Source organism: Phycodurus eques, chromosome 2 (genome assembly GCF_024500275.1).
Source record: "Phycodurus eques isolate BA_2022a chromosome 2, UOR_Pequ_1.1, whole genome shotgun sequence".
In the NCBI taxonomy this organism is placed as follows: Eukaryota; Metazoa; Chordata; class Actinopteri; order Syngnathiformes; family Syngnathidae; genus Phycodurus; species Phycodurus eques.
This window is the reverse complement of record NC_084526.1, coordinates 32945308-32957807: the sequence shown is the minus strand read 5'-3', so window position 1 is coordinate 32957807 and position 12500 is coordinate 32945308. Positions and strand designations below refer to the sequence as shown.

The following is a 12500-nucleotide window of genomic DNA, read 5'->3' as shown; positions in this document are numbered from 1 at the left end:
GGAGAAGCACAGTAAGGCTGCCAAAGAAAAGAACTCCTCCCACTCTCTACCTGTCAGCCCACAGACCAATGGGGAACTCAGGATAAGGGATGAGGCCAACCAACATCAAAATAACTACACTATATTGCACTTTGAATCAAGCCAAGAGAGAGATCAGAACCATAAGACCCAAATTTAAGACAATATTTCACAAGCTGTATTTACTACGATGTGATTATTGTCTACATCCCTGGTTTTCTGTTGTTAGACTAGATGCTCGTTGGTCTCACTTCCCTCTGTCTCCCTCTTCCTTCTTGCAATACACAGATGAATGCCTTTGTTTTTAGCTGTTTTCCCTGCATGGTGTTACAGGCATGTCATGTCACTTAAATGTTAGTAGAGGGCTAGCAAAGAAATGCATGTTGCAATTGCTTTCTCAAAACACATTACTGCCTAGGCAAGCATCACTGATACACTTCCATGTCCACTATTGACATTTCTTTGTCCTAGAGTGCAGATGCTTGTCCACCACAGCTCACAGTAATGTTCCCTAGTGCGCAATTACACATGCTGGTGATGGTGATTGATGACTGATGGGTTGCATCACAGACACCAAACAGCCACAACAACATAACCACTTGCAGATTACTCTATAATGATATCCAACATGAGAGGTGCATCAAATATTCTGCCTTTACAAAGATAATACAGGGAGTCCTTAGTTGACGATGGTACGACGTCGGACACAAGGTCAAGGTTACGAACGCGCAATGAAGTATTTTTTATATTCTTATTTTTATTTCAATACATAAAAGAAAAGAAAGCAAACATATTTCATGAAAACACTAAATTCAAATTAAAATAAGCAGAGAGAAGAATAAATATTGTCTGGGGAAAAAAAAAACAATTCACATTCAAAATTTCCCTTTTAGCCTCTTCAAATAATCAGTCTTAATGATTTTAAACCTTTTCTGCTGATCACTGTCTTTATTAACTATTTCATAATTATATAAAGTGCTTTTAAATGGACCAAATGTCTTGTAAATATGACACCCTCGAACAGTGTTTAAAAAAAATAATAATAATAATCCTTTCACTGATACGCTGTGTGGTCAAGTGTCTGTAGTGAGCTAGAATAATGTGTGCCGCTTTTTTTTTTTTTTTAATATAAATAAGAAGTTAACATTTCTGTGTCTCTGTGTGGGAACCCACACACAACAACAGTGAGCAAAGCACTGACGGATTGGATGTCTGCCGCGATTGAGCAAGATCCTAAGATCGCTAGCTCTGAACCCACGCAGCACGCACCAAAGTCAGGCGAGGGTACCACTACACCATCAGTGACTTGCACTTTAATACCCTTGATTTTATTAGCTTTTTTTATATATGAATTGAGCCTGACTTTGGTTTTTTTATGTAAGTTTTTTTCACAACTTCACATCTTTCACGACTGTACAGTGCTTTGAATGTTGGGACTTTGACAGGAAAATCTCGGGAGTTGGTTGACATGATGATTAGGAGAAAGGTTGATCTATTGTGTGTCCAGGAGGAAAGGCAGTAAGGCTAGAAGTTTAGGGGCAGGGTTTAAATTAGCACGCAGGTGGATTACATTTTGTGCAGACAATGTAATCTGAAGGAAGTTACCGACTGTAAGGTAGTGGTAGGGGAGAGTGTGGTTAGGCAGCATAGGATGGTGGTGTGTAAGATGACTCTGGTGGTGGGGAGGAAGATTAGGAAGACAAAGGCAACGCAGAGAACCATGTGGTGGAAGCTGAGACAGGACGAGTGTTGTGCAGCTTTTCGGGAAGAGGTGAGATAGGCTCTCGGTGGACAGGAGGAGCTTCCAGAAGACTGGGCCACTACAGCCAAGGTGATCAGAGAGGCAGGCAGGGGAGTACTTGGTGTATCTTCTGGCAGGAAAGGAGAGAATGGGACTTGGTGGTGGAACCGCACAGTACAGGAAATCATAAAAGGAAAAAGGTTAGCTAAGAAGAAGTGGGACACTGAGAGGACCGAGGAGAGGCGAAAGGAATACATTGAGATGTGACATAGGGCAAAGGTAGAGGTGGCAAAGGCCAAACAAGATGCATATGATTACATGTATGCCAGGTTGGACACTAAAGAAGGAGAACATGTTCTATACAGGTTGGCCAGACAGAGGGATAGAGATGGGAAGGATGTGCAGCAGGTGAGGGTGATTAAGGATAGAGAAGGAAATATGTTGACTGGTGCCAGTAGTGTGCTAGCTAGATGGAAAGAATACTTCGAACAGTTGATGAATGAGGAAAATGAGAGAGGAAGGAGAGTCGAAGAGGCAAGTCTGGTGGACCAGGAAGTGGCAATGATTAGTCAGGGGGAAGTTAGAAAGGCGTTAAAGAGGATGAAAAATTGAAAGGCAGTTGGTACTGATGACATTCCTGTGGAGGTATGGAAGCATCGAGGAGAGGTGGCTGTGGAGTTTTTGACCAGCTTGTTCAATAGAATTCTAGCGGGTGAGATTATGCCTGAGGAATGGAGGAAAAGTGGAGTGGCAGAGAAGTATGTTAGACTAATACAAGACATGTACGAGGGCAGCAGAACAGCGGTGAGGTGTGCTGTAGGTGTGACAGACGAATTTAAGGTGGAGGTGGGACTGCATCAGGGATCAGCCCTGAGCCCCTTCCTTTTTGCAGTGGTGATTGATAGGCTGACAGATAAGGTTAGACTGGAATCCCCGTGGACCATGATGTTTGCAGATGACATTGTGATCTGCAGTGAAAGCAGGGAGCAGGTGGAGGAACAGCTAGAAAGATTGATGCATGCACTGGAAAGCAGAGGAATGAAGATGAGTCGAAGTAAGACAGAATATATGTGCATGAATGAGAGGGGTGGTGGGGGAAGAGTGAGGCTACAGGGAGAAGAGATGGCGAGGGTGGAGGACTTTAAATACTTGGGGTCAACAGTCCAGAGCAATGGTGAGTGTCTTAAGGAAGTGGAGAAACGGGTCCAAGCAGGTTGGAACGGGTGGAGGAAGGTGTCAGGTGTGTTATGTGACAGAAGAGTCTCTGCTAGAATGAAGGGCAAAGTTTATTAAGACAGTGGTGAGGCCACCCTTGATGTACGGATTAGAGACAGTGGCACTGAAGAGAAAGCAGAGGTGGAGGTGGCGGAAATGAAGATGTTGAGGTTTGCTCTCGGAGTGACCAGGTTGGATAAAATTAGAAATGAGCTCATCAGAGAGACAGCCAAGTTTCGATGTTTTGGAGACAAAGTTAGAGAGAGCAGACTTAGATGGTTTGGACACGTCCAGAGGAGAAATAGTGAGTATATTGGTGGAAGGATGATGAGGATGGCGCTCCCAGACAAGAGAGCTCGAGGAAGACCAAAGGCTTTATACAGTATGTAAGTGTATGTGTTGTATTTCCAAGAAAAACGCTTGTAATTTCTTCTACTTCACTTGATTTAGTTAGCACTGTCAAGGCTACTTTCTTCTTCGTCCTCCTCATCATCATAATCTCTTCTTTGTTTCCTTTTCTTCGCTCTAAATCTAGTCAGTCCTTTCCGTAGTGCCCCTAGTGGCTGGACAAGACACCACAGTATGTATGTGTGTGTGTTGTTTTTCTGTCTGGTGAATAGCAGATGAGGAGGAGGCTAGCGAGAATGTTTCAGGCTTATGTTTGTGCTACAAAAAGCGGGTTTGTTCATTTATTTAGGTCTCTATGTATTATTAACTCTATTCCTAAAAGGTTTTTCTCATGAAAACCTCACAGTGCTTCATTTTAGCTGTTAGTATTTAACTGTTTAGAACAGATATTCTCTAACTGGGTCCAGCAAGGGACTCCTTACAGTGGCGACATTTTTCCAGGGAAACATTCATAATGAAAAACGCCAATTAAACATCTCTTTTCTAAGAAAAAACTGTCCCAACAAGTAAAATCATAGCTGAAATAATATAACTTACAATAAGTTGCTGTTTTCCCCTTTGTTTTACTGCAAAGCAATACAATCAATCAACTTAGATTAACACGCATACAGTACGGTACACAATAAGACATAAAAGGAAAGTACTTCATGAAAATCTTTGTTTCATGACCATAATTAGTTTTCACCCGATTCCCTGACAAGAAAACAACAAGCATACAAGAAATTCACCTGCACTGTCCAGTATGCAGGCATTTATTTCACTGTCACACTGGATGAACTTTTGGCTAAAAAGTTACTAAATCGATTTCCACCCACTGATTCGTTTCAGATCGTATCATTCCAAATGAACCAATATTGTCCTTCAATCGAGTTGGCAACCACGTATCGTGATACGACTCGAATCATTGCTAAAATGAATCGTTACACCCCTATTCTCTACCTTTCAAACTGTAGTTGCTTACTCTTATTTTTCAAAGTTTTTTAAAAAGAATATTTACAGGTATGATATTTAATTAGCCTTATCAATTGTTTGTAACAGTTTAGAATGAATGATATATTTTATGATGGGTGAGAGGGATCGCTGTGGCGACTGTTACTAATGAGCAGCATTACAAAACGATTTTAAATCTGCATTAGCATAAATTAGTGACAGACTAGTGCACGTTCTGACTTGCATACAAATCCAGATTATGTCAGCGCTGTCGGAACGGAACTTTATTTTAGACTGAAAACTCCATGTAATGTTAAATTTTGATTGAAACTGTCAGTGAGATATTAATTTAATGTTTATCATGGCAATAAAATCTGTCTATTTTTTTTCCATTCTTTCGTTTAATTAATTGAGCTAACCAAAATTTTAGACACGGCTGTCATTGTGATACAGTACAGTTCTACACCATAAACTTCAAACACAAAAATAAACATATCGTTACATACATACATCTCTGCCAGCGTGATTCTAACTGAGCAGTGATATATTTTCTTCTGAAAGGCATATTTGATACACCTTGTATTGGATGTCATATCTTAAAAAAAGCTAGTCGATGTATGTGTGTATTCCTGCTTCTCATGCTCTTACTTACAGTGCAGTACAGGGTTTCTCACATGCCACTTTCATGGGTCTTTTTTCATGATGCTCAAATGTATATCTGTCTTTTTGTTTTGTGCTGTCCTGCAGCTCCCGATGAGAATGAAAATATACAAATTGATGAGACTGAAAACGGTATACAGTACTGTCATAAGCCATCTGATGAATCAACCTTTTTCTAGTTAGGCTAACACACACTCATACAGTAGCTCTTGATTTCTCATCACTATTATTGCCATATTATTAAATACATACTGTATCTTCATTTCGAAACTGGAGGCTTATTACTGCTCTGTCACCACACGCTTTAACATATTTAGTTCTATGTAAAGAACAATTACTACGAGAGCACAATGCTTTTTTGAGTATGTAGTTGTAAAATGGCAAACAAAAAGCATTGTGACGAAACACCCTCTTCTATAATTTGACACTAACTGATTTTAACCTTCACAGGCCTTTATTTCTGAAATAAAGCACTTGCACTGAAGAGGCACATAACACCAACTGCAATAACTCTGAAGTTTAGTTATTTTATATTAGAATTTTTATTTTTATTTTTATATTATAATCAAATTATTTAGATTTTGAATGAAAGCTGTGTGATGCCTCCACAATACTGTCTGTTTGTTAACAGGTGTGAGCAGGAGGAGTCCACATACACCACTGTCAGACCATCAGGGGAGCAACACTACCAATAAGAACGGTCCACGGTATGAATCTGACAATTAATTGTTATCTTCAAACTTTGCATTTGGCATATTTCTGACCTTGAATCTTGAACGGCTATGTAAAGCCTGGAGAAAATGCACAAGAATACCCATACTGCATATTTGATTTTATGTTCACATAACCATGATGAAGTGTCATGGTTATTGACGGTAAGGATGATATTAATATTTATGAGAGGAGCTCCATAAATGTATTTTTTATATATATGTATTTCGCAAACCTGGCTGTCTTTTATGAAAGATTTTGTTTTTTGTATCTGAACACACTTGTGTGCATTGGAAGTGATCTGTTACAATGAGGAGACCACTAACTGTGCTATGACCCCAGTGGTGGCTGTCCCACTGAGACTCTGAACCACCACTCCTCTAATTAGCTGTGGACCACGAGATTAGCAGTTCACATCTTATGACTGGTAGCACAGAGCAACCCGCCCACGGCTGCTTTTGTTAGGCATAGTCAGGGGGCGTTAAATCCCTCAATGTGATTTGCAACCTATGCACACTCTTCTGTGTCTTCTTTTTCTCATACTCACACACTCTCATCGCTCCAAATTAATGGAGCAGCTGCTTCCTCAGTGATGTAAAGTCACAGCTATGTATTGGTGAGAAGTGCTAAGGGCGGGATAAATATTCAATCCCGGCAGGGTGCTTGTCAGCTGGACAGCATGGTGCACACACTGCAGGGCTTTATGGTTTTCTCACAGAGACCATGGGGATAAATACGTTAACACAAAAGCTATATTGTGCATCATACTTTACTCGAACTGATGATCAACTGGGGAGAAATTCTGTTTAATAGTTTAGGCCAGAGGTGACCAGATGATTTGTGCTTATTCTTGATAACATATTGTCGTGTGTAGTTCTCTGATTGTTCTGAAGCTACAAAGTTCTTTCAGCTCAAAGTGATGATAAGCATGTCTTCCATGGCCAGCAAAAAGAAACACAAAGTAATAGATCACGTTTTATTGTTACTCTCAACAAGTTATTTTATAACACGTCTGCAACGGGAAAAACTGTACATTCCAAGCAGCCACATTATCGTCCATAAAGCTATGGCTGCATGATCTAACTTTACATCTTGCCAACTACATTGATTTTCTCATTTATTGGACATTTTAAGATTGGTGACTTGGTGTTTCACAGTCTGAATGCATTTCAAACAAATCTCAATACAAACTGCAACAGAGGGAGGCTAGTATATCAAACTGTCCTTTTGCAGAGAATAATTGTTCCGACACTATATGGTGTATAGTGTACATATGTAGCCGAACGCAACAGGTTAAACAAATTAATTAGCTGCAGCTGCTGTACTGCTGTGTGTTTGTAGAAGATCAAGCTACACTGTATGATCCTGTTGATTCGGAATGATAGAAAATGCATTAGCATTTCATTGTTAATTTTGACCTCCTTTCACTCTGCTACATTGCCTTGGTGGTGCTGTTACTACGTAAATTGACGTGACGCTTGGTTGTGTGCATATTTGTTTTCATGGCATCCACCTTATGGTCTGATGTTTTGTGTGTGTGTGTGTATGTATATATATATATATATATATATATATATATATATGTATATGTATATATATGTATGTATGTATATATATGTATATATATGTATGTATATATATGTATGTATATATATGTATATGTATGTATATGTATATATATGTATATGTATGTATATGTATATATATGTATATGTATATATATACATGTGTGTATATATATATATATATATATATATATATATATATATATGGGTGTGGGGTGTTAAAGTGTCCTTTTCAAATCTGCAGTCGAAGGTATTCAAGTCGTTGGCTAGTGTCCTATTGTTCTCAGCTTGGGGGGGATCGTCGCTTGTAATTTGTCAGCGATTGGAATGCATGCCAGACTGATTTAGAGTCGTTAGCACTAAACTGTTTTTCCAACTTTGCTGCATAGTTCCTCTTTGCAATGTAAATTTCTTTAGTCAGCTGGTTTCTAGCTCGATTATACAGGGCCCTGTCCCCGTATATTCATCCAGGCTACCAGCTGCATTTTCAAAGACACTCCAGTCTGTGCAGTCTAAACAGCTTTGAAGTTCCATCTTTGCTTCATTGGTCCACTTTTTCAGTTTTCACTGTAGGCCTCGCTTTTAGGTTCTTGCCTGTATGTCGGTATTAAGTGAATTAAGCAGTGATCAGACGAGTCCAGTGCTGTACGAGGTTTGGCACAGTATGGGTTTTTTAGCTTAGTATAGCAGTGGTCCAAAATGTTATTTTCCGTGGTAGGACAGTCGATGTGCTGCTTGTATTTAGGGAGTTTGTGCTTGAGTTTAGCTTTGTTAAAGTCCCCGAGAAAAATGAGGGGTGAGTCCGGGTGTTTTTTTGCAATTTTGTGGACTTGTTCGGCGAGCATTACAAGTGCGGCGTTCGTGTTAGCTTGAGGCGGAATGTACACGCCAGCCAGTATGAATGATGCAAATTCATGCGGCGAGTAAAATGACTTTCAGTTAAAAAAACGACGCGGGCTGCAGTGTGTGCTGAGCTCCGTGACGTCCGTACACCATTTTTCGTTGATATAAAAGCATATCCCGCCACCTTTTGTTTTCTCCGATGATTGCATTTTCAACTCACTTTGTTTATATTTATCTATTTACATTTTTTGGGCGATCTTAAACTTTAAAGTGAGGAAACTATGCGAAGATACAGTATAGGAATTTGAGAAGGGGGCCAATACATTTTCACGGCACTGTATGTTTAATATATTGTTCTCACGAGAATACCTCTCTAAAATGTGGAATTTATAATAATGCTCTTGTATTGGATTGTGCAAGTGGACCTCATGTTTTGCGAGAGAGTCCATGCTTATGTATGGATGTTTTTTTTTTTTTTGTGGGGGGGATGCACTTTCTTTTGGATAGTAGACAGAATAATTCCAGTAAAAGTATTAATACCAAGTTCATTGATAAATTCATTGATAAATGTGATCAGATTTTTGGTGTATGCTTTACCATAGAGGTTCTCCGGGCATTGCCTGGAACGGGCGTGTGGGTCGACAAAGCCGCTTATCATCCAGCAGTTCCACCACAGATGAAGATGGCATCTTTGTTAACTCTGCCAGCAGCAAGCTTCTGGAGCGAGCCCATGACATCCTCATGTGAGAACCCTCTCCTTTTTGGTGATTAATTTAAAAATATATATTTTAAGGATCATTTTACTCGGTAAGGCAGCAGGGTGATCTAGTGTCTGCTTCACTGTTCCGAGGACAAGGGTTCTTTGCTCTGGCCTTCCTCTGTGGCGGTTTTATGTTCTTCCCTTGGTTGTGTGCGTTTTCTTTTGGTTCTCCAGCTTCCTCCCACATGCCGAAAACAAGCATGTTAGGTCAAATAAATACTCTAAATTGTCCATGAGAATGGTTGTACTGATTGGCTGGCCACCAACCCAGGGTCTACCCTGCCTCTCTCCTAAAGTCAGCTGGGTTAGGCTCTAGCTCACCTGCCACCTAAATGAGGACAATGGTCTGGAAAATGGATGGTTTTACTTAATAGACGACAGTAATTTTATCCTTTGACAACTGAAGTACCCAGTAACAGTTGTCCGGTTAATGCTGAAAGGATAGCACCTGATGGATTCCCTTTTGTCTTTACAAACAGGAGGAACAAAAACTACAAACCAAAGCCAGTTCTTCCAAAGGTTAGCAGACAATTTTCTTTTTGCTTTATTTATCAATAAAATAATATTCTGAAGTGGTGTTGTACGATGTTTTGCACTTGCAGCACTTATTGAATGTCAAGTCACTGAAGTACCTCAGCAACCTGACGCTTCATGACCGCATCACCAAGTCGCTGCTTCATCTTCACAAGAAGAAGAAACCACCCAGTATCAGTGCACAGTTCCAGGTCCGACATACGCACGCACACATAAGCACACACACTCACACACACACACGCACACAATGGGCTTCAACAGCCAGTGTTATTATAGTGAAGTCTTGCAACACTCCGATGTATCAAACAGAAGAACAGGGAATTTCATTTAAAATAGGCTAGCCTGTGGGAAGCCCATTATGCCATCCACGCACCCACCTCAAATGCTCAGATGAATGACTGACTGTCTGTGTCATGTAACAAATTTGGACAGTTGGTTTCGCCTGCGTGAGACAGCTTTACTACAACAGTGCAATGTTACTGGATGCTTACAGTGGGTACGGAAAGTATTCAGACCCCCTTAAAATGTTCACTCTTTGTTATATTGCAGCCATTTGCGAAAATAATAATAGTTAATTTTTTTCCTCATTTATATACACACAGCACCCCATGGTCAACAACAGATATGCAAATAGTGTAGCGTGGCGAGACTACTACAGTGAGTCCACGAGTATATATAATTGGCCCGACAGAAATGTGACAACAAACTCAAGATAGAAAATTGGCAGCATGTTGCAATGGAATTGTAAGTTAACTGTTTAAGAAGTTAATGGCAACAGGGAAGAAGTTGTTGGCATGTCTGCTAGTTTTAGTTTGCATTGTCCGGTAGCGCCTGCCCTGAGGGAAGGAGCTGGAAGAGCTGATGACCTAGATTTTGAGGGTCCGAGAGGATTTTGCATGCTCTTGTCTTAGTTCTGGCAGCGTGCAAGTCCTCAAGGCTGGGTAGGGGGGGTACCGACAATCTTTTCAGCAGTTTTGATTGTCCGTTGCAGTTGGAATTTGTACTTTTTTGTAGCAGCACCAAACCAGACCGTGATGGAAGAACACAGGACAGATTCGATGACCGCTGTGTAGAACTGCCTCAACAGCTCCTGTGGCAGGCCGTGCTTCCTCAGAAGCCGCAGGAAGTACATTCTCTGCTGGGCCTTTTTGAGGATGGAGTTGATGTTGAACTCCCACTTCAGGTCCTGAGAGACTGTAATTCCCAGGAACTTGAAGGTCTTGACGGTTGACACAGAGCAGTTGGACAGAGTGGGGGGCAGCTGTGGCGAAGGATGCCTCCTGAAGTCCACAGTTATAGCTACATTCTTGAGCGTGTTCAGCTCCAAGTTGTGTTGGCCGCACCACAGCTCCAGCCGCTCCACTTCCTGTCAATACGCAGACTCAACACTGTCTTTGATGAGGCCGATGACTGTGGTGTCGTCTGCAAACTTCAGGAGTTTGACAGCCGGGTGCGTTGAGGTGCAGTCGTTTGTGTAGAAAGAGAAGAGCAGCGAAGAGAGGACACAACCTTGGGGCGCCCCGGTGCTGATGGTGCGTGTAGATGAGGTGGCCTCCCCCAGCCTCACCTAGTGTGTCCTGCCCGCCAGGTAGCTGTAAATCCACTGTCAGATGGCAGGCGAGATGCTTAGCTGGAGAAGCTTGGAGGAGAATAGTTCGGGGATAATGGTGTTGAACGCAGAGCTGAAGTCCACGAACAGGATCCTCGCGTAGGTCCCCGGGCTGTCGAGGTGTTCTAGGATGAAGTGCAGTCCCATGTTGACTGCATCATCCGCAGACCTGTTTGCTCGGTAGGCAAACTGCAGTGGGTCCAGTAGGGGACCTGTGGTCCAACACGAGGCGTTCAAAGGACTTCATGACCACAGATGTCATGGCAACAGGCCTGTCGTCATTCAGACCCGAGATTGCAGGTTTCTTGGGGACTGGGATGATGGTGGAGCGTTTGAAACAGATCTATTGAAGATCTGTGTGAAGACTGGAGCGAGCTGTTCCGCGCAGACATTGAGGCAGGATGGGGACACAAGGTCTGGGCCTGCCGCATTGTTAATCTTTTGTTGTTTGAAGATGCGTATCATATCCTGTTCGTGAATGCTCAACGCAGAAGTCAGAGGTGTGATTGTGGTCGGTGGTGCGTCTGGGTGGGTGTGGGGTGTGAAAGTGTCTTTTTCAAATCTGCACTAGGTGTTCAAGTCGTGCGGCGTTCGTGTTAGCTTGAGGTGGAATGTAAACACCGGCGAGAATGAAACGTGAACTCACGTGGCGAGTAGAATGGCTTACAGTTCAAAAACAGCGACTATAAATGTGGGCTGCAGTGTGTGCTGAGCTCCGCCATTCTTCATTGATATAGAAGCATATCCCGCCACCTTTTATTTTCCCCGATAATTTCATGATGTGGTCTGCCCGGTGAAGGTGGAAGCCGGGAAGCATAATGGCCTCACAAAGCCAAGTCTCCGTAAAGCACAGGGCGGCGGAATGTCCAAAATCTTTACTGGTCTTTACCAGAAGATGAAGCTCGTCCATTTTGTTGGGTGGGGAGCGTAGATTTGCGAGGTGGATCAACGGGAACGGCAATCTGTATCCTCTCTTGCGGGCCTTCACTTGGATGCCGGGTCGCTTCCCTCTGTGGCGTCGCCTCCGTCTCCATGCGCCATAGACTGCAGTCGCTAGCCTGGTGAGTAACTCAGCAAAAAAACTGAGCGGATTTGCAAAAGTTGGTGAAGGAAAGTCCGGGGTAGACTCACTGAAGTCTTCCCTTGTGTAAGTGAGTCGCGTAATGTCTCCAAAGACGAACGAAAAACACAAAAACATAGACAATACGAGAGAGCACGGAACCGAGGTGACCACATGGGTAGGCGCCATCTATCACACAGCCATAAGTCTTCAGACCCTTTACTGTGACACTCATTTAACTCTGGTGCTGTCCATTTCTTCTGATCATCCTTGAGATGGTTCGAAACCTTCATTGGAGTCCAGCTATGTTTGATTATACTTATTGGACTTGATTAGGAAAGGCACAAACCTGTCTGTATAAGACTTTACAGCTCACAGTGCATGTCAGAGCAAATGAGAATCATGAGGTCAAAGGAACTGACTGAAAAGCTCAGTGACAGAATTGT

At 42.1% G+C, this 12500-nt stretch overlaps 1 protein-coding gene across 9 annotated transcripts in view; it reads left to right on the top strand.

The window, feature by feature from the left end:
- Positions 1-12500, top strand: part of myo9aa (myosin IXAa) — a 153069-nt gene that overhangs the window by 105827 nt on the left and 34742 nt on the right. For 7 of the 9 annotated variants that reach the window (XM_061670378.1, XM_061670379.1, XM_061670382.1 and 4 more), the window contains 6 exons: positions 1-11; positions 5060-5104; positions 5604-5679; positions 8694-8834; positions 9331-9370; positions 9454-9576. The exon at positions 1-11 is cut by the window's left edge and continues 109 nt beyond it. In XM_061670378.1, coding sequence (XP_061526362.1) covers positions 1-11; positions 5060-5104; positions 5604-5679; positions 8694-8834; positions 9331-9370; positions 9454-9576 — 436 coding nt within the window. The remainder of the gene's footprint in view (positions 12-5059; positions 5105-5603; positions 5680-8693; positions 8835-9330; positions 9371-9453; positions 9577-12500) is intronic. The other 2 variants (XM_061670377.1, XM_061670381.1) reach the window with 2 other exon arrangements.